Raw genomic sequence first — 25943 nt, forward strand, 5'->3', positions numbered from 1 at the left:
TAAAGAATCTTGGTCTCGGACGGCCGAGGTTACCAAGGGCGGCCCTGCCATTGTAAACAGGATGACGGCCACCCGGGGACCTCTCGGGCCCTCCTGAGCCCGGGGCTCCCACCGCGTCCTTCCCGGGTGATCTCAGCCGATCGGCAGACGTCGGGAGGGTTTTCTGGCCGCCAAGCCGAGGGCACGAGGGATTCACAGGGTGAGCGTGGTGACTTTCCGCCCTCAGAAAGTCCAGAGTGAAAGCAGCCGGACGTGACGATCCAGCAGCATGTGCAGAGGGGGGAGGGGAGGGGAGGGGAGGGGACACCCGCCCTGCCTCAGTGCCCCCCTTTGGAACCTCGCGGGGCCTCGCACACCTGTGTGTAAGACGCATCACACTGTGCTGTAACTGGAACACGCGTACTTGCCGGCCGCACACCGGCTTCTTCGAGGCCAAGACCGAACCGCCTTTCAGCCCTGTTGGCAGAAGCCAGCGAACTGAGGGACAAACGAATCAATCGAGGACCTAATTTCCCGGAAGAAGATCTTCACTTGAGCTCTCCCTGTATCGTGTGGATGAGAGACTTCTAATCCGGGTTTTGTGACAGCCAGAGACACGGCCCGTCACCCGGGGCAGGGAACCACGCCGAGGTCACATTTGTGATTTTCTGGCGTGAGGAGGGGACGCGTGGCCCCCACCCAGCGGTGTCTCCGGCTGGAGGGTCACTCTGCTCGAGTCCCCCGGGGAGACCCCAGCACCGAGAGTAATCCCAATCCGAGGTCTGTGCCAGGAATTCTCTTCCCGGGAGGATTTATTTTTCTCTCATTTTACCTTTTTTCATTTTCGTGACCGTGTCACCGGGAGACAATAATTGCTCATTTTCTTCTTGGCTCCCTCGTGGCTCCTGAGGAAACCCCTGAGCCGGCAGTGCCTGGATTAGACACACCCAGACTGCGTTTTCCCGAAGTGCCAGGCCGCCCACACGGGCTCCAGCCCGGGGCCAGGACTCCCTTACGGACGGGAAGGCATCCTAGCCAGAGTGAAATGGGCCTTAACTGTGTGCGTGTCGGGGAAGCCGTGACCCCCACAAGACACGGGGGGGCCTCAGTGGTGAGGGGCTGTGCGGGTGGTCACTCTCTCCCTGGGTGGGGTTGTGGGTCTGTCTCCAGGCGTGTGGACGAGGCGAGCCCCGGTTTTGGAACAGTGCTGGAAATCCTCTGGGCTCCCGTGCGGGGATGAGACTCGGGGGCAGGGGGGCTTTCCGAGTCGAGGCCACGAGTTCTCTGTGCCTCTTCTCCTCGTGGGCTTGGGATCCTAAGGGTACCGAGGGCCAGAATCGTTGATTTAGATACAACTCAGATAAAATCGCTGTTCCCAAGGCCGGTACTTACCCTACAATGTAAAGAGAACATTCCAGTCTTCCTGCGTGCTTGTGCTGTTAGTAAGATGCTGCCCTAATGCCGAGGGTTGTCACCTCCTTCTGAAAGCCATTCTTCCACAGCTTTCTCCAAGGGGTTACCCAAGTCCCTTGTGTCCCTCCCATCCCCAGGCTTATCTCAGAAAACCCGTCAAGGAGCCTAAAGGTTGACGTGTCCATAGTGGAAGTTTATAATAACGACATTTTTGACCTTCTGGCCAAAGACGGTCGCACAGCAGCGTCTGGGCCCAAGCGTGAGGCGCTGATCGCCCAGGAGGCAAAGCAGGAGGTCTGTCTGCTGACCCGAGAGTGAGTATTCCGCGTGGCCCTTCAGCCGCTGCCCCTCACGGGACCCCAAGCAGAGCTGGTCACGCCTCCCTGACGGGCCCTTCATCCCAGGGACCACACGGCGCTTTTGTGCTTAGGGTGTGTTCCGCATTTTTCAATTCGCCTTAGAAATTATCTTTTTTAAATGACAGTTAAAACAGACAAGTCCGTTAACCTTTTAAAATATCTTGATGAAAATTTGATAGAACATGTTCTATTCCCGAAGAGGGAACGAGCTCGGAGAAATGGTCTTGCCCACCGTCCCTCGGTCAAGTACAGAAGCCCTCATTCCACTTGCACACACCAATGATTAATCACCTTGTAAGAAAGGACGTCCCCTTGTGTTGATTAAACATGCTCCTAAAGCTCCTAAATATGCTCCTGAATCCACGTCTGGGGGGTGGGGGGAGGCTGGGTCCCCTTGGTGATGAGGGTTAGGGCAGCGAGCCTGGGGTCCCAGAGTTAGTAAGTGAAGGGTCTGCAGCTGTTTCCAGTGTCTGAAAAAACCTACAGGAAATGATGCCTTTGGCCACAAATTTGCACAAAATAAGCAGAACTTTCAGCTTTTGTCTGATAGACTGAACAAAATCGCTCCTGCTGATGGGAACCTCTGCTTAGGTGTTAGTCACTAACTAGAACAGGGAAACAGACTCTTCCTGGAGTCCGTGGGGGCGTAATAAATAAAGGGATGCTTGATGTTCAAAAGGTTGAGAACCTCCACTGGGCCCCCCCAGACGGTTGAATATTTCAGAGTGAAGCAATTCACAATAAGTAAGCCGGGCGTCAGAAAAGGAGAACGTCTGATTTGCTACGCCTTTTGTCTAAGCTGTGCTCCAGACCGCTCTCACAGTGGGCACACTTGGTTTACGTGGGCCGAGGGTGGAGGGCGTCCCTCGCGTTGCCGGGGGCCAGCTCCCCATCACCCCCCTCCCCCCCGCTCTGCCAGGCCCGTCCACAGTGCCGCGGAGTTCACGGCGCTCGCTGCTGGGAGCCTGCAGCTCAGGGCGGAGCTGGCCACCTCAGTGCACGCCAATTCTTCCAGATCCCACCTGATTATAACAGCGACTCTGACCACAGCCCCCGCCCGTGGCAGCCCCGGTAAGTGGCCCTGCGCGCCTGGTCCGGGCACGGAATGAAATCCACGCAAAAGGAAAGGAGCCCGTGCACCTGCGGGCTCTGAGGCATCATCGCACGGGCCCCGGCTGGGAGTGGCGAACACATGTGCAGGCTCTGGAACCAGGCTGGGGGGAAAGGGGATGGGGGGGGGTTCTTCGTTAACCAGGAGTGGGCATGTTTGCATCTGGGCACGCGGTGCACAGGTCACCTGTGAGACTGCAGATGCGACGTGGGCTTAGAAGGTCGCAAACCCGAGTTGCCAGGGTCTGTGTCTCGGTGAGGACGAGGACCAGGGCCGCGCACACGGGCCGCCCGCACGACCCTCCCAGCACCGGGGCGCTGCCCGGCCATCAGGCCCCGAGGCTGGGAAGGACGGAGCCCGAGGAGCCTGACTTCTGCCAGCTCACGGAGCCAGAGCTCACCCGCAGAGGACGGCTGGGGCAGGGCCCAACTTCACACGGCGGTGACACCGACGCCCGGTGCCAGCGGGTCAACGCTCACTCTGCCTGCAGGCCGGTGTGGGCGGCCCGCTCCCGCCCGTGACTGCCCTGCGACCCCGAGCTCGGCCTGACTGGTCCCAGGAGGGGCTCGCCCGCAGGGAGGGGACATCTGTCCGGGAGCCCACGGTCGGTCTCCACATGTGGAAACGCAGCGGAGACCAGGGTGGCTTTTGTGTTCGTTTTTGTCCCATTCTGTGTATTTTTAACGTTTTCCACGGTGAGCATACGCTACTTAGGTTTTTAAAAACTCTCTTGAAGAAGCCGTCTTGGGAATAGCACGCGATGAGGTGGACACACGCACCAGAGGGAGGCACGGGTCTGTCGGGATTTCTCAGGAGGATTCGGAGACAAACGGTGGGGCTCACAGGCTTTTCGGACCGGGTTTTAATCACTGTCGTGACCGAACATTTCCAACAACGTCACTCTGTTCGTGGGACGAGGTGGGCGCGAGCCCCAGCTTCCGCAGCGGTGGCCTCCCTCCGGAAGCCCCTCCCCGCCGCAGCCCTGCCCGCCTGCAGGGGGAGTGACTTCCTCTCCGGAGGGTGGCGCTCCGGGCAGAAGTCCGGCTCCACAGCGCCACTGAGGGAGGCTTCGTGGACCCCCCTCCTAGGTGCGCGTCACCCCCGTGCAGCTGAGCAGCAGGCCAACGGGCCGCGGCCCGAGGGGAGCAGGGGGAGCGCGTCGGGGGGCGGAGCCTGGCCCGGGGCCCTGGGGGCCCAGCGACCCGCGGAGCAGGTGCACGCCAAGCTGCAGCTCGTGGACCTGGCAGGCAGCGAGTGTGTGGGTGAGCGCAGGGCAGGCACCTCTCTGGGGCCAGCGGGCCGCGCGGGCCGTGGGTGCCGGGCACTGTTCCCTTCCGCTGTCTTCTCTCCCGTCCCGCCGTGGGCGCGGTCTCACCACCGCCCCCAGACGTGAGAACCCCCAAGCCGTGCTGTTCTCCGCGGCTCTTGCCCACCTGTTCCTGGTGAGGCGCACCGGGGGTCTCCCCGGCCGGTGTGCCCCCCACGCAGCGCTCGCGCCCTGAGACGTCCCGGTTTTGCTCTTCCTGGCTCGTTCCTTGACATTGTTAAAGGCTTTGTCGCACATCCTAACTGTGTGGCCGGGTCTTTGCACTTGCCCAGGTGTGTCTGGAGTGACAGGATCGGCCCTGAGGGAGACTTCGTTCATCAACCGGAGCCTGGCGGCCCTCGCGGATGTCCTGGGGGCCCTGGCGGAGCGTCGAGGCCACGTCCCGTACCGGAACAGCAAGCTTACCCACTTTCTCCAGGACGTTCTCGGTAAGGGAACTCCCCTGGGACGCGACCCGGGTCGGTGTCCTACCACCCTGTCCCCTGCCCCGGGCACACCCGCGCCCCCTGGACATGTCCCCCCGGGGGACTTCCTGGCTCCCCGGGTCACTGTCGTCCCTCCCACAGCATTTCTCGGTCTTTCCTCGGCTCCCTGTTCCCCCTGGTCTTTGCTGTTCCTTCAGAGCTGCTCAGCCTTGCCCGTCGTCCGAAAAGCGAGGCAGCTTCTGCGGGGACCTGGGTGCTGGGGCTCGGGGAGGGTGCCCCGCCCTGCAAGGCCGACCCCGCGGCCCGCGCCCCCAGCAGGAGGGACTCGGCCCCGCCACCGCTGGGGGCCGGGCCCGAGTCCCTGCCGGCGGTGCCCCAACCCCACGCGGCCTCAAGTCGTGTAGAGACGCCGTCTTTCCTCGGGGTCCTTTCCACCTGCTGCTCCGTCCTGTCATAAAGGTGGGGACGCGAAGCTGCTGGTGATCCTGTGCGTGTCCCCCTGCCGGAAGCACGTGGCCGAGACGCTGCGGTGCCTGGGGTTTGGGGCCCGGGCGAGGCAAGTCCAGCGCGGCCAAGCCAGAGGGGGCAGTCCTGCCCCCCGAAAACCCAGGTGACGAAGAAGCGGAGGCCGGGTTGCACGTGGCAATGGGCTCCCCCCCCCCCCAAAACGAGTTTCCTGTTGTCACTTGACGACGTCCGTGCCCGAAAATGAGCTCATTTGTTCCGGACTTCCTTCCGCCTGTTTTCAAGGAAACGGCCACACACGCCGACCCGTCAAGGCGGCAGAGACTCCCAGGCGGATGCGGGCATGTCCGAGGCGCCCCTCGGGGTTGGGGGACTTGGGGCGCTCTCGGGGACAAGCACGGGGAGCCGCGCTGTGTGCGGCCGGAGGGGGGTGCGCAGACCCGGCAAGGCCCCGGGATTGGAGCGCCGAGTCCGGGACCACGGCCGCGTGGCCGGGACGGGTTCCTCCGCCCCCCAAAGCCCCTCCTGTCACCTGCGAGCCGCCGCACAGCAGCCCTCGGGGCGCGGCCGTCTCGCTCCTCCTCCTGACGGCCTGCCCGCAGGCCGACGTCCCAGAGCCGGGCGTGACGCGTGACGCGTGACGCGTGACGCGTGACGCCGCTCCGGGCGGTGCGGCCGCGGGCAGCGGGCTGACTGACGCACAAGCGCGCATGGCACCGCGTCGGCACGGCGGCGGTGGAAAGCGTGTCGAGACGCGGCGCAGGCGTGGCCAGGCCGGCGCACCCACCACGCGCGGCTCTGCGTTCGCGCCCGTGCGGCTCAGACGCGGCCTCCGGAGTCACGGTGGCGCCTGGGTCCGTAGCGCAAACGGCCTCGCTGTGAGGAGACTGCGCTCAGGCCGCGGCCCGAGGCACGGGGGCGGAGGGAGGGCGCGGTCCCCGGCGACGGGGCGCAGACGGACGGTCCCGCGCCCTGCGTGTGTCCGCCCGGACGGGCGCGTTCTTCCCCGCAGCCCCGCGTCCCGTGCCCGCCGCCCCGGACGCCCCTGGGGACCGGGGGCTCCGGCCTCTCAAGGCTGCAGCGGTGGAGGCCCGGCTGTGGGGGCGCCACGGCACCGGGGCCCGACCGCGCAGTGACAGGTGCGTCCGCGGGAGAGCGAGCGAGCGCACGGCCCGGACGCGCCCTCAGGGGCTCTGCGGGCACTTGGCCGTGGCCGCCCGAGCCCCCAGGTTCTCAGCCGTCGCCGTTCCGTGTCGGCGGTGATGACGCAAACCTCCGGTCTCTGACGCGGTGGGCATTTGGCCAAGTCAGAAACGCTTCATCTGCGGACAAAGAGGAACCGAGCCCTGGCCTCAGGGCGGGCGTCACTGTGGGGGCGCCAGAGAACGACCCGGGGCTCGGGGCCTCGTGAATCCCCGACCTGCCCCTGGCCCCCCGTGCGGCTCTGGGGGCTGCACACAGCACGGCCTGGCTGTGTCTCCGTCACCCCACAGGGCCCGGTGTCTCCCCAAGCTGGGGGCCCAGGGGCGTAGGAGGGGTGCGTGGGGGGGGGGCTGCAGCCAGCCCATGGCTCCATCGGCGGCAGCCACTTGCCCTGACACTCGTGGAGCACTGTCCCCACCGGGCCCTGGGGCCTTCACCGCCCCCCCCCACTCCCACGGCCACACGCTGGAAGCCCACCCACGGGGACACTACAGTCAACCCAACAACCACCCCCCCTGAAGACTCCAGAAGCAGGATGGGAATCAGTCCTGCCCTAGCCTGCCCCTCCCCCGGGACCCCTGACATGATCACGACATCTGTGGGCACGGGGTGGGGGGAGCTCACGAGAACGAGGGGTGTGTGGACTAGAACCCACTCCCCAGACGGGGGCCCAGGCGCTGCTGTCCCCAGACAGGACAGGTCTGACATGAGGGCCGAGGGAGGCAGCCCGCCCGTCCTCAGTGCAGACACCTGCTTCAGGCCTCCGTTCCCCTCTGGGGACTCTGCCTCCCAGACTTGCCCTCCATCGACAGGCCAACTGCCCCCCCTGTGCCCCCCCCCCCGGTTCCCTTCCTCAGGCAGAGTTCCCACCGGTGGGCGCCTGCATCCACGTGCACAGGCCCCCCGCTCCCCCCCAGGGCTTGTCTCCCGCATTCTTAGGACCTGCTCACAAGGACGCTCTCTCTCCCTTCCTCGGCACCCCCCCACCCCCAGCCGTGTTTCGGGGTGCTGAACGAGTGTGATGTCAGAGGGAAGTCACATCCCCCTCAACACTGACTTTCAGTTTGTGCTGCGGCCCGAACGTGTGGCCTTGAGCCATTGTGTCTGCAGTGAAGCCACGAGGGGGCCATGTGGGGCGCAGCCGTCTCCGGGGTGGACTCGGCACCGAGGTGGCCACAGGGACCGAGTGGCATGGGGGTGGGTGACCAGGGGCAGCTAGCAGGTGGGGGCGGGGCAGGGAGGCCGGGGCTCAAGGCCACAACGGGGACCGCTGGGGGCGTCCTGCTCCTGCGGGAAACAGGGTAAGATCCCTGCTGGTGACGCAGGTGTGCGGAGAGCACTGGGATCCAAGTTAAGAACGTCCAGTCGGAACGTCGCAGAAGCTGGCGAAGAGCGCGGGCCATCCGAGGTTCCCAGCACCTCCCGTCTTCTGTCCGCCTTCGGGGCGAGGCCGGCACCCCCTTCCGGAGCATCACCGCCGGCCATCTGGCCCCTGGTGCTGGTGCCTTCGGGGCATGCTCACTGGAAGCTCGAAGGTCTCAGTGGGCAGCATGAGAGGGCCGTCGGGGCTGCTGTCCCCGCCCGGCCGTTCCCCCTTCCAGTCCCCGCGTGTGTCCCACCAGGCCGGCCCTGCCTCCTGAAGACCGGTGCTGTCCCCGCCCGGGGCGGTCACCCGAGGACCCCACAGACGACCCTACCCGCCTGCAAGTCTGCTTCCCTTGGCTGGACCTCACGTGCCGGTGCCCACAGGCTCGGGTCCGTCCAGGCCCTTCGGCGAGGGGCCAGGGAACCAGCCCTCGCCGGGCAGTTACCGGGTCTTAACCGCTTGTGGTGAAAAAGTCTCCGTTTTGCCAATTTTAGAAAACCACGTAGCTGTGTGCTGATGGGGCCCAAAGCCGAACACTGGTGGGCGTCGTGGCCCCCCTGCTCCCCAGTGGAAGAAACAGGCCAGTCTCCTCGGAGCGGCCAGGCCGCTGTGCCGGGGGCCGTCTCTAAGAGCCCCGGTCTCCCGGACGGACGCCCTCGTCCTTGGCCGGCCCGCTCTTCCCCTCTGCGCTCTGCCGAGTCTCAAAGCCCACACGGCGGTTCTGAGGCCGCTGGCCGTGGAGTGAGTTGGCTTCCTGCAGAAAGGACGTCTCGTACCCTGGATTCTGTCTCCCAGGGAGTTTGGGCCACGGGGCACAGAGTTCACAAAACCAAGGTGAAGGTTAGACATGCCCTCTGGACTCCTGGGTCCAGGTCGTCCATGCACTGTGGGTCCCCCACGACGGCAAGTCCCCTGCACTGGGCAGCCAGGCCCAACAAAACCACCACCGGGTGCATGTCTACACCCGCACCCCCACAGGGTGGCGGCCAGGGCGGCTCCAGGGGGCGCCAGAATCCCCCCACCGCACCGCAGGGCAGGGGGGTCAGGGCAAGCCCGGGCAGTTGGCCCGGGGATCTGCATCGAACAAGCCCTTGGGGTTTTGTGACCCTACACCTGCTAACTTGACCTCCGGCCTCCACTTTCCCGAGCCGCCTACCCGTCCCTCAGCTCCGGGGCAAGCTGGGTGGGCTTCCCTTCCAGCCCCTCTGACAGTGGTGCGGAAGACGTGTGGGGGCCTTGCCCCGGGCCCCTGCCCAGCGCACCCCTGGGGGCCACACGACCCTCCTCACCGAGTGGACACCCGTGGTCTCGGCGTGCGGCTGAATCGGCCCACTTGGCAGCCCCAAGCCGGCCCCGACCTGCCTTTTCTCACAAAGCAGCCATCCCTGCTAGTTAAGACCCATCTTCCAGGAAAATGTCAGTTTTGCCTGGAAGACAAAGTCCCGACCTGCACGAAAGGAGAAGCTGCTCTTCTGACTTTCCTGTCCGGCTGCTGTGGCCTCAGCTGTGTGTATGGCTTTCACTTCTTCCGGGTGGGCGGGCGGGGAGGGAGGGAGGCCACTACCAAGGCCCCTCTTGTCCTCTAATTGTGCCGCCCGCTTACCCCATCAGCCAGACCTCACCCGGTGGTTAACAGACACTTGGCATAATCTTCTCGTCTGCCCTCGGAGCCTGAGGAGGGACGGAAATAGAAGCCCTTGCAGGGTTCCAGTTCTCAGGGTCAGCCAGCGGTCCCCACAGTCCCACTGCCAAGGACACGGGGCCCTGGGCCCCGGCCGTCCTCAGGGTGATGGGAGAGGGGCCTGGATGTGAGGCCCTGCCCGCCCGCCCCCAGCACCCAGGCCTGTGTCCCACGTGTGCCAGCCCACTGTGTCGCGTCCCCCCCGCACGGCAGGGCCCGCCCCTCCTCGGACGCCCAGGCAGCACAGCGTGCCTCCAGCGCCCTCTTGTGGCAGCCGGGGATGGACGCGGCGTCCCCCAGGGCCGTCCACCTCACCGTGTCCACCCGCCACGGCCGCCAACCCTCCTGGTGCCACCGGGGCACCTCCGCCCCACCCTGACGCTCACCTCACCTGACACCTTCTTTGTGCAACAGCAGATCAGTCTGCCGGGCTGAGCCCCGGTCCCCAGAAGTTTCCTTACCGCGAAGGAAAATAACGCCCATAGATCTTAGATCAGGGTGGACCCAAGCCTATGTGTTGCTACAGGGACCGGTCTAGCAGGGTTTGGAAAATCACGGGGAGAAGCAACCCCAGGTGGCCCCGAGGCCTTCCGCCCGCTGGGCCCCGATGGGCTTCCTCACGCTTCTGCCCCCGGTGGTCTTGGGCCTGGGTACTTCCCGCACGGGGGCCAGACGGGCAGCCTGGGACACCTGTCCCCCTGACCCTGGCCGTCACCGTGCTCTGAATGTGCATGTGCCTGTCATCCCCACCTGCACCTGCCCAGGGCTGGCCCATCACCTACCTTGGTGATGTGTGTCTGATGAGGGAGATCGGGTGACCACAGTGACCCTGGCCATCCCTCTTGGCCCATCCCCCATGGCAGCAACCTCTGACCACACGTGAAGGTGGCTAGAGCAGCCTCACTTCCCTAAGCAGGTTTGGAAAACGTGGGCATGAATGTTCCTACGTGTCCCCCAGTCCAGGCAGCACGAGGACACGGCGTGTGTGCACGGGACAAGCCCTCAGCGGCAGCGCACGTCCCCCAGGTGGGTTAACCACCGCCCAGCCTCCTGGCTCAGCAGCGCCAGTTGGGCCAAGTGCAAATGGGAGACGTGTATTTAGGTCCTTTATTACACGTGCCAGTGTGCACACACCCAGATTTCCTTTCACAGAAAGGGTCAGGAAGCCCGGCCCGGGCGGCATCAGACTTGCCGTGTGCATGCGTGCGTGCACACACAGACCCACACACGTGCACATACATGTGCACACGGACCCACACACGTGCACACGTTCCCGTGCGTGCATGCATGCGTGTACACATAGGTGTGGACCCATGCACACATGTGTGCGTGCACGGACACACTCGCACATACATGTGTGTACGTGTGGACCCACCTGTGCATGTGCCCCCACACACACGGGCTCAAGTTCTGCCCTCTGTCTCCAAAATGAGCCTGAGCTGACTGCGCCGGCGTGGCCTTCGGGGCACGAGCACGGGAGACGGGCGATGTCACAGGCACAGGGCCCTGTGGCAGCGGGCTTCCAGTCACCCGCTGAGTGCTCGGGACTACCAGATGGACACGTGCCAGTCCATCTAATCAAGGGGACAGCAGGCGTCAGATCCTGTGCAGGGCAGAGGCGGGAGGGGCCCGGGTAAAACGAGCCGCACCCTAACACCCGTCAGGCTCAGGGCCTGTTACCACCCCTCTCGCACCGCACCTGCTCCCAGCGCCCGCTCAGGTCTCTGGACGGGAGGCAGGGGCCCACCTGGGGTCGGGAGGTGGCCGGGACGTAGCGCCAGCCCGGCCTTCCTCCGGGGACACAGGCCACCAGCCTGCTGATGCGCACCCCCTCCGCCTATCCAGGTGGCGGCTGGCCGCGGGAAGGCCACCTGGCGGCCGGGCCTGGACCTGGGGAGGGGAGCGTGCCCCGGCCCCGGGAGGCCACCCCGCCTTTGAACCTCCCGTCTGGGAGGACCCCGCTCTGTCCTCCCAGCCTGTGGAGGCTGGCGCGGTGCTCCTGCCCCGGTGCTCCAACGGCAAGCTGGTCGCTGAGGCTGGGGCCGGGGCCACGCACCTGCCGTCACGTGCTGCCTGCTCACGGCCTCTCAACGCACCGATGGCCAGCCCCGAGGGCAGGGTGCTGTCCCTCAGAAGCACACTTTTCCAGGACCCGCCACGGCATGACCTGTAAACCTCCGCCCCATCGGGAAGGCCGCGCGAAGCCCGGAAGTCTCTCCAGCCCCAGACGTGGAGCTTGGGTCCGGGCCGAGGGGGCGGCTGGGTCAAGTCCCCACCCTGCCCTATCTCACCCGCCGCCTTCTGAGCCCTAACGGGTGACCCGCGCTGTGGGAGCCCCGGCCGCCCCTGGGGACAGCGGGTCAGTGACCTGCGTGACCTCTGCTGGAAAGGGACGGGACGCTCAGCTCGGTCTTGGGGGGGCAGGGCCAGGAACATTCAGAATCTGCATCCTGGCTTCTCGGGATGGCCCAGCCGCCTCTCGGGCTCCGTAGGCCCCGCAGGGACCGGGCGTCCACGTGCCGCTGCGACTCCAGACTTGGAGCCCTGCGGTGAACGCATCGTGTGAGGGGTGGGCAGGGGTCACCCACCGGCCAGGTCTGTCGTGGGGTGACAGCTGGGCCCACACCTCACAGAGAGGCCTCCGGGATCGTGAGCAGCAGGGGCGGCAGAGCGGTCTAGAGGAAGCTGGGGCTGGTGCCGTGACAGGTGACCGTGACCTTGGGTCAAAGGCTCCCAGAAGGCTGTGCACCTGGTCTGGCCGTCCACCGGGGGGGGGGGGGGGTCCGTGCAGAGGGAACCGGAAGGGTCTCTCCCACACGCGGGAACAGCCAACATCTTCCTTCCAGAGTGGACGGGTGGGGGCCGCCCCCGAGCCACCTGCAGACGGGGTGGCCACGCCTTGACTTCTGCCTCCTGACACTAAGACAGAAGGAGTCTGGACCCATCATGGCGAGCACGAGAAGCGGGTCCTCTTACTCCCTCCAGGCTTCTCCATACGGCTGGCGGGTGAACCCATAGGAGAAGGGTCTCGGTCAGCTGGGCGGTGGCGGGGCCTCCAGCGCACAAAAGGGCGGGGGCCAGGGACTGTGGACCAAGCCCTGCCACGTGGATGCATCCGTGCTGTGTAGACGGAGCCCTGGGCGGACGAGCCGTGCCGTGTGGATGAGCCCCACGTGCAGAGCCACACCTCTGGGTGTCTACACCACAAACTCTTCTGGGAGCTGGTCCTCCCTGCACAGGACCAGGGAGAGGCGTTTCGAGGACCTCACTCCGCAGGGTCCCGGTGGTGCATGGTCCAGGCCGTGGCAGTGCGGATCTGCCTCTGGGATCTGCAGGGGACAGTGTGAGTGCGTCTGCCTTCCCGCCCTGCCTCCTCGTCCTTGTCCACTCCTCCAATTCTGTCCTGCCCGCCCTGTCCTCCCTGCACCCTGCTGGCCCACTGTCAGCACAGCCTGGACAGGCGGGGACTCCCCATCCCTTGTGTCCGCTGCGGGCGCGAGCCCCTTGGGCAGGGGTGGGGCACAGGCAGTGGCCCCTCTGTCCTCAGCCAGGGCAGCTCAGGGAGGGAGTGGCTCCTTCTGCGTGGGCCCTCCCCCTCCTCTCCTGTCCTGAGGAGGCTCCTACAGGAAGGGCTTGGGTCCCCCTCCTGGGACCTGACATGGAGCCCACACCCATCTCGAGGGGACTGGGGGCTATGTGACAACTGGGGCGGGACACAGCCCTGAACTGTTTTCTTGCTTTGAACTCATCAGACCTGGTTACTATTTGATAGATCCAGAACAGCCTCCCCCATTCCACGTGTGAGGAAGCTTGTCCGGTGCCCAGGTTCTGAGGCGGCCGCCCCGGGGCCCGTCCAGGTCAGGGCCCAGCTGGGGGCCACCACGCTGAACCACCACAGCTATGCAGGGAGGAAGCTGGGGCCGGTGCCGTGACAAGTGACCGTGACCTTGCGCCAAAGCAGCAGACGGCCACGCGGGACCCCTGCATCCAGGCCAATCATCGCCTTTTGTGGGCACGTCCCGTCCATCATCTCTGGGCCCAGCCAGCCACCTGCCCGGGGCACTGTGGCGCCTGCCCCACCCCTGGGTCTAGTCCGTCCCTCCCTGGGAGTCACGTCACAGCCTGATGTTCTCTCTGTCCAGGGCACCACCCCCAGGTCAGCTCTGAGCCAGGAGGGAAGCCCCCAGACTACCCCGGAACCACTGCCCTCTGCCCCTCCTCCTACCCCTGGGGGCCCGGAGCGGCCCCTCAAGCCCTCACCACCCCGGGAGGGTGGACTCCGCCGTCCAGCGAGCACCCAGCCAGGAAAGCGGGGTCCCTGGGGAGCCAGCGCCCCCCCCCCACCGCCTTGTTCCCCCAGAAGCCTCCCCTCCCCGCCCCCACTGCCTCACTGAGGTCCGGGGCTCTCTAACTGGAGGCCTGCGGTGGGCCTGGGCGGGCCAGGAAAACAGGTGCAGAGGCCCGACGTGGACCCACCCGGGGACATACCTGGTGCAGGGCCTCCGCGCTGCGGCCCCACGTCCTGATCAGCCCGACCTGCACGGCCGCCGCCAAGGGGTCCTTGCAAGAGGCTGTGGGAAGGGCGGGGGATGTGAGCGGGGCGGAGACAAGCTCTTGCCTCTGTGGAAGGATGACTCCTCCCCTGGGGGGGGGGCCCTGACTCTGACTCCTCCCCTGGGGGGCCCTCACTCTGACTCCTCCCCTGGGGGGCCCTCACTCTGACTCCTCCCCTGGGGGGGCCCTGACTCTGACTCCTCCCCTGGGGGGCCCTCACTCTGACTCCTCCCCTGGGGGGCCCTCACTCTGACTCCTCCCCTGGGGGGGCCCTGACTCTGACTCCTCCCCTGGGGGGCCCTCACTCTGACTCCTCCCCTGGGGGGCCCTCACTCTGACTCCTCCCCTGGGGGGCCCTCACTCTGACTCCTCCCCTGGGGGGCCCTCACTCTGACTCCTCCCCTGGGGGGCCCTCACTCTGACTCCTCCCCTGGGGGGCCCTCACTCTGACTCCTCCCCTGGGGGGGCCCTGACTCTGACTCCTCCCCTGGGGGGCCCTCACTCTGACTCCTCCCCTGGGGGGCCCTCACTCTGACTCCTCCCCTGGGGGGGCCCTCACTCTGACTCCTCCCCTGGGGGGCCCGGGCCCTGACTCCTCCCCTGGGGGGCCCTCACTCTGACTCCTCCCCTGGGGGGCCCTCACTCTGACTCCTCCCCTGGGGGGCCCTCACTCTGACTCCTCCCCTGGGGGGGCCCTGACTCTGACTCCTCCCCTGGGGGGCCCTCACTCTGACTCCTCCCCTGGGGGGCCCTCACTCTGACTCCTCCCCTGGGGGGGCCCTCACTCTGACTCCTCCCCTGGGGGGCCCGGGCCCTGACTCCTCCCCTGGGGGGCCCTCACTCTGACTCCTCCCCTGGGGGGCCTTGGCCCTGACTCCTCCCCTGGGGAGCCCTCACTCTGACTCCTCCCCTGGGGGGGCCCTCACTCTGACTCCTCCCCTGGGGGGCCCGGGCCCTGACTCCTCCCCTGGGGGGCCCTCACTCTGACTCCTCCCCTGGGGGGCCTTGGCCCTGACTCCTCCCCTGGGGAGCCCTCACTCTGACTCCTCCCCTGGGGGGGTCCTCACTCTGACTCCTCCCCTGGGGGAGCCCTGACTCTGACTCCTCCCCTGGGGGGCCCTGGCCCTGACTCCTCCCCTGGGGGGCCCTCACTCTGACTCCTCCCCTGGGGGGCCCTCACTCTGACTCCTCCCCTGGGGGCCCTCGCTCTGACTTCAGACCCGGAGCTTTCCTGCACCCCGTCATCCAGTGGCCTTGATCTGCAGCGTAGTGAGGAGGTTTTCTGCAGTCACACTCCTGGTCACGTGTGTTCCCTACTGAGGTGTCTGAACCCCCCTGAGTGTGGGAGGCTGTCCGTGGGCCTCCTCGCTCAGGGGGTCCTTGGCTGAGGGACGGGGAAGCCGGGCAAGGGTCCCAGCCCTCCCCGCCCACGGGCTTGCGCCACCCCTTCCTTCCTCGGTGGCATTTGTCCAGGCACAAGAGGCCCTTACGGGGCGAACCGCGGATCAGCAGTATTGATCACACTGGACTGCAGACCGCAAGCTTGGACACAAACACAGACAGCAAGCCAGACGCTAGGTGTCCACAGGTGGCTCCAGGGGACCCTGGGTGGCCGTGGGTGGCTGGGACCTGCAGCCGGTCCCCACAATTGCCCATCAGGTCCACCGCCCAGAGTGCTGCAGACGGTCAGGGGACAGTGGAGCCAATGGGACCTTCCCGGGGTGACAAGGCAGGGCCGCACACCCCTGGACGCCACAGAGGCATCCCTGGGGACCCCGGGTCCTAGATCTCCTGGAAACCTCTCGTCTTGTGAAGCTAGAGAGGAACGTGGCTGAAACACTCCCTGATGGCCGGACGACGACGAGGGGCACCGGTCAGGTCGGGCTCCCTGAAAGTCCTGAGGGCCCCTCGTGACCCGCTGCAGAGACGGCTGAAGGACCCCCACCCCACAGCACACCGCAGGGAGGACCCCATCACGCGGTCTCGGACCCCAGGCCCTAAGGCCGCCTCGTGGTGCTGGGGGGTCCGGCCACACTGGGGAACTGAGGGGCCACATGGGAGTCATGGGCCCGTGCACCCGGCCCCGCTGGGGGGTCAGTGCCTGTCACCCCAGCCCCACAACACTGGTCCTGCTGGGGGCTGGCCGGGCACACACTCACCGTCTCCCCGGTCCTGGGCCTCCCCCTCGCGCCCGCCTCCGCGGCCACCGTCTGTGCCGTGGCTCCTCTGGCTGGCGCTGGGGCTGCAGGGTGGCACCTCCCCGAGCACGGCCTCGGTGCCCCAGGGCTCGTCCACCGACACCCCCCAGGGCTCCGCGGGCCCAGCGTCTGCCTCGATGCCTCGCAAGCGGGGGCTACTGCCGCTGTCAGCCGAGCCGAGGGACGGGTGCTCCGGGAGCTGCCGGCCACCACGCCCGCTGCGGGGGGAGCCCGGGGAGCCCTTGTCACCCGGGTCTCGGTCCAGGTCCAGCGTGTCGCTGACGTAGGACTCCCGATAGTGCTGCTTCTCTGTGTGGGGACAGGAGGCACAGCGGGGAAGAGCGGGCTCGGAGGGGACACAGGTGCAGTCTTACATGCCTGGAGCCGCAGGGTGCCAGCGGTGGCCCCGGGATCCTGCCCACGCCCCCGGCTGGCGCTGGGGCCCAGGGGACGCAGTGTGGGGGGAGGGAAGTGCCACCCAGGGATCAGGGCCCTGTGTACCCGTGGCATTTGTCACCCACAGCCAGTAAGCTCCGGATACGTGCCTTTGTAATGGTTCCCCGGGGCTGTCCCACCGTCCCCAGTGTCAGGGACCCCAAGCAGCCCCCGCACGCGAGCAGACATGCTCACAAGCGCACGGGCACACACGCACGCTCGTGTGTGCACGGCCAGGGAGCCCAGGAGCACCCCAGCCCCTCAGCCTTCCTGCCACACCTAGAGAATTCCTTCCCAGAATTCAAACTGTCCCCAGGCCCCATCCTCAGAATCGGCCTCCTCCCCGCTTCCAGAGGACACAGGAGCCAAGAGGCCGCGCCCCCTAGTGGGAAAAATGAAAGGTGCCCCCCGTGCCCACGGGGCGCACCTTCCGCCTCCTCCAGCTGCTGCAGCCTCCGCAGGGTGGGTCGCAGCGTGAGCCGCAGCAGGTGGGTGGCGCTGAACAGCCGCAGCAGGTGGCCGGAGCGCGAGGCGCAGCCCGTGTAATACACCAGCTTCCGCGCCGACGGCGGCCCGTCCGGCTGGATCTCCAGCCTTTTCCCCTGAGCGAGGAAGAGGCAAGATGTAATCTTACAAGAAAACCACGTGACAGCGAGCGTGTTAAACACGGGCCGTGACCCCAGATAGGAAGCCGCCCTCGTCCCTGTTTGCAGATCCCGTTCCCGCGTGCTGGTAGGCGGTCAGAGGCGCACGGCACCCCGCGCGCAGGCACGAGAGGGCGGCCCCGGAACATCGCGGACGGCTAGACACTCCCCTCAGCCCCCCCGACGGCCGCGTGCGGGGCAGCAGTCCCAGGACGGGACGCCAGGCCTCAGTCTCGCCGTCCGGAGGAAAGGTCCACGGCAAGTCTGCGTCCAGGGCCCTCCCCGTCCTGCGCCTCAGCCCCGAGGGCCGGGCGGGGCCCAGGGAGGCTGCAGCGGTGAGTTTCCGTGACCTGATCCTCATCCCCCTTGTTTGCTCCACATCAGAACACCAGGCCACCGGCAGCAAACATGCCCTGTGGCCAGGTCAACAGGGTCAAGCCCTAGACGCCCCTGGGTGCCGGGTCTCAGGCTGTGCCTGCTCCCCATGGAGGATGAAGCCCTCCCACCTTGATCCCACCAGACACGCACCAGAAACACCAGCTTCCCGATGTGGGACCAGGGGAAGTCATAGAGCAGCTTGGGAGCGTGGTCCGTCTCCTGCAAAACCACAGAGAGGTGCTCAGGACAGCCGGCCAGAGGATAGACCCAGTGCAAAGGTTCAAGGGGAAGGGTGGGGGAGGGCGGTGGACGGGGAGGGGTGAGAAGGTCGGGGGGGGGGGAGGGGAGGAAGAACAGGAGGGGAGAGGACGGACTGGGAGGGGAGGGGAGGAGGGAGGGGGAGGGTGGTGGATACGGAGGGGTGAGGAGGTCGGGGGGAGCAGAGGAAAGGGGAAGGGAGGGGAGGGGAGGAGGGGAGAAGGAGGAAGGAGGGGGGAGCAGGTGGCCACTCCAGGGGCTCTTCCCCGGCACCTGATAGACTTGCATTCCCTTGAGGGTCAGTCCCAGGACGATGGTAGGCCTGTCCTCCTTCTTATCCTGAAAGGACGCCAACTTCAGCGAGGCGACAGCCTGTGCCCGGGGTGGGGGTGGGCCTGCCAGGGATGAGCAGGGTCCCTCTTCCCCTCTGATGCCGGAGGCCTGTCATCCACCTCCCTGCCTCCTTCACCCCCTCAGACTTTCATGTCCCCAGATATCTGAGCTCCTTAAGCCCCGCTCACGGGCCCGGGCCCGGGCCGGCCAGCCGAGGGGACGCCATCTGCCCGCCCTGTGCTGGGGTCGGCGTCCTGGCTGCCCACGGGCTCTGCTCCTCCGGGCCCCTCGGGCAGAGGATCTCCGAGGCGGCCCGGACTCCCAGTTCCGCCGGGGCTTGACCCTGTCGACCTTGTACAGCCTGAAGAAGTGGACGGGCACGTCCTCGAGCCGGCAGGCCTCCCTGATGAAGCGCAGCACTGCCTCCTTGGGGTCGAGGCCCCGCTGCTCACGGTGCACGGCGGGCGCGTGCCTGAGGATGTAGGCGCTGCCCCGCTTGGCAATGATCTGGGGAAGAGGCCGCGGGCCTGTGAGGCCCTTCCCGCTTTCCCTCTGCCCCCTGCGGCCCCTCACCCTGCCCTCCCCTCTCTGGGACTCCGCACGGGGCCCGGGGGGCAGAGAAAGGGCTCCGCCGGGCTCCGCCGGGCTCTGCAGCCTTACCCACTGCGGAAAGTAGGCTTCCGGTTCGAAGTACCTCCCCACGTGGACCAGCTCCCGGTGGTTGCCCAGGTCGGCCTGCAGCCCGTAGGCGGCCAGCAGGAAGTAGGCCTCCTCCCGGTGGGTGCACTCGGACCTCAGCACACGCTCCTTCAGGTGGCAGTAGTACAGGTGCCTGGCCGTCTTGTCGCTGGAAGGCGTGGGTGGCCTTGGTAAGAGGCCAGATCTGGCCCTGCCGGATGGTCCTGACCCAGCCTGTGTCCTCCTGTTGCCCCCGGCCCTTCCAGAACCTTCCCCACAACCACCCAACCCCCACTCTCTAGAACCCTCCATACATCCACCCAACACCCACTGTCCAGAACCCTCCATACAACCACCCAACCCCCACTCTCTAGAACCCTCCATACAACCACCCAAACCCACTGTCCAGAACCCTCCACACAACCACCCAACCCCCACTCTCTAGAACACTCCACACAACCACCCAACCCCCACTGTCCAGAACCCTCCACACAACCACCCAACCCCCACTCTCTAGAACCCTCCACATAACCACCCAACACCCACTCTCCAGAACCTTCCATACAACCACCCAACCCCCACTCTCTAGAACCCTCCACACAACCACCCAACCCCCACTCTCCAGAACCCTCCACACAACCACCCAACCCCCACTCTCTAGAACCCTCCACACAACCACCCAACCCCACTCTCCAGAACCTTCCATACAACCACCCAACCCCCACTCTCCAGAAACCTCCACACAACCACCCAACCCCCACTCTCTAGAACCTTCACCACAACCACCCACCCCACTCCTGCCCTCCTGCAGGCTGCAGGTGCAGGGACTACCGTGTCCCCAGCACACTGACTGCATGCGCCTCACGCGCCTGGGCTCACCCGGTGGGCTTTCACGGGCCCAGAGAATTCCTCTGACCTCACGGAGTTACCTTATGACCCTGCCGTCCTCCACGTAGTACTGCACCCTGAGGAAGCTCACGAAGGGCGCGCAGGGCCTCCCACCCTGCAGGGGAAGCGCAGCGAGAAGACGCGGGCCGGATGCAAAGCGCCCAGGAGCTGGCAGCGGGACGGTTTCCACGGCCAGCGCCCCACAGGTGTCACACCGGCTCCCGCTAACGCCCAGGTGGCGACGGCCGGGCACTTTCCTGATTTCCGCGATGCCGTGACTTCTCAGGAGACCCCCGGGCGTGCTGTCTGCAGCGCTCAAGGGCGCCCCGCGCCCTCCCCCCCCAACCCCCGGCTCCGCCAGCGGCAGCTCTGGGGCACCGCGGGCAGCCTCGCGGGTGGGCCGGCGTGTCCCTGCACCAGACACGTGCATGGCCACCCTCGGGTCCGGGGACGGTCACTTACTTTGTGCACTTGCCGCTTCCAGTCCTTGGGGAAGTACTTGCTGATCTTCTGCTCCAAATCCATGAACATGAACTCGTTGTCTAAGAGGACAGGCAGGGCCTTAGCGCCACAGGGACCCTCAAGGGGTCAGCTTGTCCCGCACCAGCAGGGAGGAAGCCTAGGGCTGCCTCAGGCCGTCAGGGGCGCAGGAGAGGGGGCAATTTGGGGCTGTCCCCCCGCTAACAAGAGCACAGTGGTCTCGATGCAGACGGCCTGAACTCAGGCAGAGGGCTGGCCGTGACGGAATGGACACCTTCTTTCTCCCCCCACCCCCCGTTCATCTGCACATCTTGGGGAAATGGTGCTCTATACGGATAACCCTGAAGCCCCCCAATTAGAGATGAGAGCCCCCCCCCACCCCGAGCCACGAGAGCTGCCCGCAGGTGGTACCATCCACTTCCTCCCTCGGGCACACAGGTGACCAGGCACCCCCCCACCTGAGGCCACGCCCTTCGGAGCCCTGCGGGCGGCGCTGTCTCCCACGCGCGTGCGCAGTCCCTCCGGCTCTCCTGCTCTCCCCCAGACCCTCCACAGAGCCCGGGGGTCTGCAGAAACCAGGAGCTGGGAGGTCGCAGAGGCAACCCCAGGGCAGAAGACAAGGCTGGGTGGCTCCCCACCTCCTTCTGCCAGCACACCCCACTCTTGGCTTTCATCCATTAGAGCTCCAGGAAGGGTTTCTTCTGGACCCAGGGCTCTGCTCCTGGACAAGTGTTTCCAGAACCCCGGACACAATCGGCTCCCGGACAGCAGAATCCGAGGAACAGACCTAGCCCGGGGTTCTGTACACTGTTTGCTCCGGAAAGAACAAGAGGAGACCAGGATTCTGCTCCCCCCTCTCTCCCAGAGAAGGCCAAGTGAGTGTGTGCACGTGTGTGAGTGTATGTGCGTGTGCATACAGTGTGCATAGTGTGCATGTGTGTGAGTAAATGTGTGTGTGCACATGCGTATGTGTGTGTGCATGTGCACGGAGTTGTGCACGTGTATGAATGTGTGTACACGTGTACATGGAGTGTGTGCACATGTGCGAGTATATGTACGTGTGCGTGCGTACATGTGCATGTGAAACATGTACACATGTGTGAGTATGTGTGTGTGGAGTGTGTGCACGTGTGTATGTGTGTGCATGTGTATGCAAATGCGTGGAGTGTGCACGTGAGTGTGTGTGAGTCTGCACTGAGTATGTGAGCATGCACGGTGTGTATTTAAGTGTGTATGAGTGTGTGTATATGTGTGTGCATGCCTTGTATACTTGTGAGTGTGCGAGCCTGAGTGTGTACACATGTGAGTGTGCTCAGAGCCGCGTGCACTTGCCCAGATGACCTGGGTGCACATGAGAACACTCGTGTCCCCGTGGCCCTGAGGAACCCCCCCCCAGCCTTCCCAGAAGAGGCTGGTGCCCCGGGCTGCGGGTCCCCTGGGTGGGGTCGGGCAAGGCTGACTTACCTCTGACCACGCTGAGGCCAAAGAAGTGGGCTTCTTTGATGCTGGTCACATCACACACCCTCTGGAAGAGCTCACGACAGGTGGCCCGCACCTGCAAGACGGGGGTGGAGGCTCAGGGCCCCTGAAAGGGGTGGGCGTCCAGTGGGAGCATGAGGACCACCGCGGCTTGCCACCCAGGGTCCTCGGGGACCGCCCGAGCTGAAGACTAGGTCCCCCCGCGCCCAGCAGGGCAGAAGCCTGCTCTCCGGGTCCGGGCCGGTGCAGGGGGCTGTCCAAGGACGGGGTGTGGGATTCTCCGCGCGCCCCAGGCCATCCTCGGCCTTTCTCCTCCCCGCGACCAACCTCACCCGGGCCACTCCTGAAAGCGGGCCTGGGGTGTGGGCACCCCGGAAACGGGCGCGCCCGTTGTGCCTGGGGACTGGCTTCTTGGGACCCAGGGGGGCTAAGGGGGTTTCCAGGGTCCCTGGCCCTGCCCGGTGAGCCCCGAGGTCTCGTTCTCCATCTCGGTCTCGGCAGGCCTGGCTGTGAGGTCTGAGCCTTGTGTCTTCAGGGCCCCGGCGCCCTGCCTCCCGCAGCGGCCTTCCCGCCTCTGCCTCCCCACAGGGCCCCGAGGCGGAGGCCCCCCCTGCCTCAGGGAGCACCGCCCCGCCCCGCCCCCCAGCTCCCACTCTCGGGGTGGGGAGCCGCCTCGATTCCTGCCTACAGGGAGCCTTCTTCTGTCTACGCAGGTAAGGGCCGCCTCTCTCCGGTAACATCTGTTGTCCAAGTCGGGTTATCCAAATGACACTTCATTTCACCTGGAAACGGGGCCGTCTTAACATCAGACATCCAGCAAGTTCGTATTTCCAACTTCTTTCCACTCTGTTGATTGGACCCCGGACCCCGGAAAGGGCCGGTGCTGGAGCAGCTGACGGCGCTGCCCGGGGCCTGGACCCCCCTTGCGTCTCGGCTTCCTGCCCCTCCTCTGTCCCCCGCGCTTCCCGGGCTGGAGGGAGTCGCCACACGCTCTTCGTGCCCTCGTGGCCAAGCCGCGTCTCTGGTGTCCTCTGGGTGGAAAATCCTGGTTCGAGGCGGGCAGCCCAGGCTCACGGCCCTCGGAGGGAGAGGACACGTCCTCGTACGGACGGAGCGGGGCGGGCCTGTGTGCCCAGCACGGCGCCCGCGGGCTCGCGCAGCCTCTGTGGTTTCTGGAAGTGTCTCTACACCGTCTCAAGTCAGATGACGAGTCTCTACTTTTTAGCGGCGAGTTGCCGTGCCGCTGGTTTCGTCCTCATCCACTTCGTGTGGCAGCAGTTGTGGACCGAGCTCTGCCGTGGCGGTAACGTGGCCGTAACTTTCTTTTTTTTTTTATTTTTATTTTAAAAAAAAAAATTTTTTTTCAACGTTTATTTATTTTTGGGACAGAGAGAGACAGAGCATGAACGGGCGAGGGGCAGAGAGAGAGGGAGACACAGAATCGGAAACAGGCTCCAGGCTCTGAGCCATCAGCCCAGAGCCCGACGCGGGGCTCGAACCCACGGACCGCGAGATCGTGACCTGGGCTGAAGTTGGACGCTCAACCGACTGCGCCACCCAGGTGCCCCGGCCGTAACTTTCTACCACCTGGATGTTCAGACAGGTGGGGGCCACATACGGGGCCGCCCCCACGGCTCACGCGGTGGGCACACCCTGAAAGTAAGCTGGCGGGGTGTGGGTGCCAAGCTGCGCGGACGGCCTCGGTCACCCCGTCACCGGCTGAGACTTGAGACCTCAGCCGGCGGGTTTCACTCTTCGCTCACTCCTCCTCCTGCTAAAACCCTACAGCGAAGCCGAGGAAACAGGTGAAAGCCGCGGTCCGGGTTCCGTGTGTCGGGGCCACAGCCCAGGCCCGCCCCACCCGCCTCTCCCCACCCAAGTCCTCCTACTGCCCCTCCTGGGGCCTGAGGCGTCTCGAAGGAGGCAGGGACCCCCAGAAGACCTTCTGATCAGCTCCAGCTTCTCCCCACCAGACGGGTAAACCGAGGCTTGGAGAGAGTCTGTCGTTAACGCCAATTGGCATTGACTTAAACACGGAAGCGTGTCCCTGAGCAGGTAATTCCCGGGGGACTTGAACTACGCCATCGCCAGCCAGCCAGCCGTCCTGCCTGTAAGAGCATTCCACCCCCCCCACCCCGACCCCGACCAGTCCTCGGAGGTACAGCCCCTCTCCGCCAGCCAGTCCCACCTGGTGCTGGTGCCACATTTTCATGGACACACTTCCCCTCAAAACGCAAACCCCCTCTCTGGGGCTGGCTAACTTTCCAGGGGTTTTCCTGCCCCTCTCAACCCACCCAGAATGCGAAAGGGGACGGACAAAGGGGACGGAGGTTCCTGCTCCGATGTCCCTCGGTGTCCCCAGGAAGGACATGCTGGCTGTGTCCACCAGGGACCCTCCGCTCAAGGGTTAAGTGGGACCGTGTGCGTAAGCCCCCCGCGGGTGCTCCGCGTGGGGGCTTCTAGTACAGAACGGGGAGGGGTGGAGGCAGCTGAGGGCAGAGGGTGACAGTAACCTGGACACCAGAGGGCGCCTCGACTAGGGGAACTTATCACCTCACTTTTCACCTAGGTGGTAAAAACTGGAGAGGACCACCATTCCCCAACCGGACCTGACCTGTCCTGCTAACGACCCACCAGCAAGGGCTGAGAGACAGCAGCGTGAGTCAGAGCCCGGGAGGCTCCAAGGCGCCAGTGTGGCACCACGATGGGCCCACCCCTCTGCCCAGCGGGCCCCCACTCATGTTTGCTCCACGACTGTCCCCACGACCCCAATGGCTGATGCGCAGCAACGGAGACCGGCACCCCTGGCCCGCCCCGCCTCTTCTCGCCTGGAGAAGCCCCGTGGAATCCGGACCCTGATCTCCTGATTCTCCCACTGAGGGACGGGGCCTCGCCAGGGAGGGAGGGCAGAGCAGGACTGAGTCTGCGGGGAGACCAGACGGTGGCTGACACTTCTGTGACCGCGGGACGCCACGAAAACCACCCCCTGGGGACCGCCCTCCCTGGGGTGACCGGTGGCCCGGGCAGGGACAGCTTGGCGAGGGGGCCATGACTGCACAGGGCCGTGTGGGTCCTCCGGAAGGAGGTAGCCTCCTGGTTATCCGTCTGGCTCTTAAACGACTGGACCCTCTGATGGGGTCTGTGGAAGAGCCACCAGCTCTGTAACAAGCACTTCTGAACTCGCGCCTTTGCTCGGACGGCCGCCCCCAGAGATGCCCCAGCGCGTCTTTGTCTGTGTTTGAGACGGAAGTCCCGTGGTCTCGGGGCGCCCCCGGCTGGCGGGTGGCACCAGGTCAGGGTTGGGGGCCTCCGCGGGCCACACCGTCCACAAGTGCTACCAGCCGCGCGTGGGCGTTGGGAACAAACTGCTGAACCGACGGGCTGTGTAACCAGCCTTCCTCGGGGAAGGGGCCCGAGTAGGGGGTGGGTAGAGGCGAGGCGCGGCCTGGGGGGGCTGGCGCTCAGAGGGGAGGCAGGCAGCCCCGCGGCGCCTCCCCGGGACTCCCCGGGGGCAAGTGGACAGCGGCCTCGCAGAGCGGCGGGCGTCCCTGGGGGAGGGTGTGGACTTCGAGGAGGAAGGGCACAGGAGCGTCATCGCCCTGAAGACTCAGGCCAGTCGGGGCCTCGGAGATTTCTATGGAAGCCGGGGTCACCCCAGGAGCTGAAAGTGGCCGGTGAGAATCAAAGGGGAGAAGGGCCCAGAGGACTCGACTGAAACCGAGGAGATGCCTGAACTGTGTGCGTGTTTCGAACGCCGCGAAGCTTTGGCGTTTGGATGGAATGTGCCACAAAATGCCACTTCTGGTCAACAGCATCCCTTTGTTGGGAGACGCGACCTGTGGCAGTGTCTCTGCCCACCTCCACGATCACCCCACCCCTGCTCACCCCCGCGGTCGCCCCACCCCCTCCCCTCCCCTGCACTCGCCCCCGCAGTCACCCCTTCCCCCTCGCTCACCCCCACAACCAGCCGCAGCTGCTCCCGCGTGGGCAGCTGCACCAGGACGTCCCTGGGTTCCGTGGTCATCCTGCCGTCTTAGGGGCTCTGGTGGCTGCACGCAGGCTCTCAGGAGGACCCGGCCCCCTCCACGGCCTCCTGCGGGGAAGGACTGGTCAGGGGCACGGCCGGCGGGGAGGGGCTGAGCTTCGGAGCGCCTGTGCACCAGCTGGGTGTCACCGCCACCTGTGGGGCCCTCCCCAGACACCTGGCCACGGGTGGGGAACGTGACAGCCCAGACTCACCCGGATTCAGGTTTTCTGGGGACCGGGCACCTTGCTAACTCCTGGCTGGG

At 65.7% G+C, this 25943-nt stretch overlaps 2 protein-coding genes across 2 annotated transcripts in view; one reads left to right on the forward strand and one right to left on the reverse strand.

Annotated features, from left to right (window-relative positions):
• The window catches only part of KIF25 (kinesin family member 25), a 45305-nt gene extending 40077 nt beyond the window's left edge, over positions 1 to 5228 (forward strand). The window contains exons 11-15 of the mRNA XM_047093143.1: positions 1530 to 1706; positions 2671 to 2822; positions 3951 to 4124; positions 4462 to 4617; positions 5074 to 5228. Coding sequence (XP_046949099.1) covers positions 1530 to 1706; positions 2671 to 2822; positions 3951 to 4124; positions 4462 to 4617; positions 5074 to 5228 — 814 coding nt within the window. The remainder of the gene's footprint in view (positions 1 to 1529; positions 1707 to 2670; positions 2823 to 3950; positions 4125 to 4461; positions 4618 to 5073) is intronic.
• Positions 5229 to 12526: 7298 nt separating this feature from the next.
• Positions 12527 to 25678, reverse strand: FRMD1 (FERM domain containing 1). The gene is made up of 11 exons (XM_047093142.1): positions 25610 to 25678; positions 21640 to 21730; positions 20158 to 20237; positions 19737 to 19810; positions 18790 to 18976; positions 18481 to 18636; positions 18070 to 18135; positions 16944 to 17118; positions 16043 to 16390; positions 13818 to 13900; positions 12527 to 12658 (listed from the first exon to the last, which is right to left on the reverse strand). The coding sequence occupies exons 1-11, from the start codon at positions 25676 to 25678 to the stop codon at positions 12527 to 12529; spliced, it is 1461 nt and encodes a 486-aa protein (XP_046949098.1).
• Positions 25679 to 25943: the final 265 nt, after the last annotated feature.

Source organism: Lynx rufus, unplaced genomic scaffold, assembly GCF_022079265.1.
Source record: "Lynx rufus isolate CCGP_SWC_20201006 ecotype Redwood Valley unplaced genomic scaffold, mLynRuf1.p SCAF_32, whole genome shotgun sequence".
Lineage (NCBI taxonomy): Eukaryota > Metazoa > Chordata > Mammalia > Carnivora > Felidae > Lynx > Lynx rufus.

Coding starts and splice junctions, on each gene's coding strand:
- FRMD1 (XM_047093142.1), bottom strand. CDS start 25,678: ATGACCACGGAACCCAGGGACGTCCTGGTGCAGCTGCCCACGCGGGAG. Junction 18,637..18,789: donor AAGCCTACTTTCCGCAGTGG/GTAAGGCTGCAG, acceptor CCTCTTCCCCAG/ATCATTGCCAAGCGGGGCAG. Junction 13,901..16,042: donor GGCCCAGGACCGGGGAGACG/GTGAGTGTGTGC, acceptor CCCTTCCCACAG/CCTCTTGCAAGGACCCCTTG.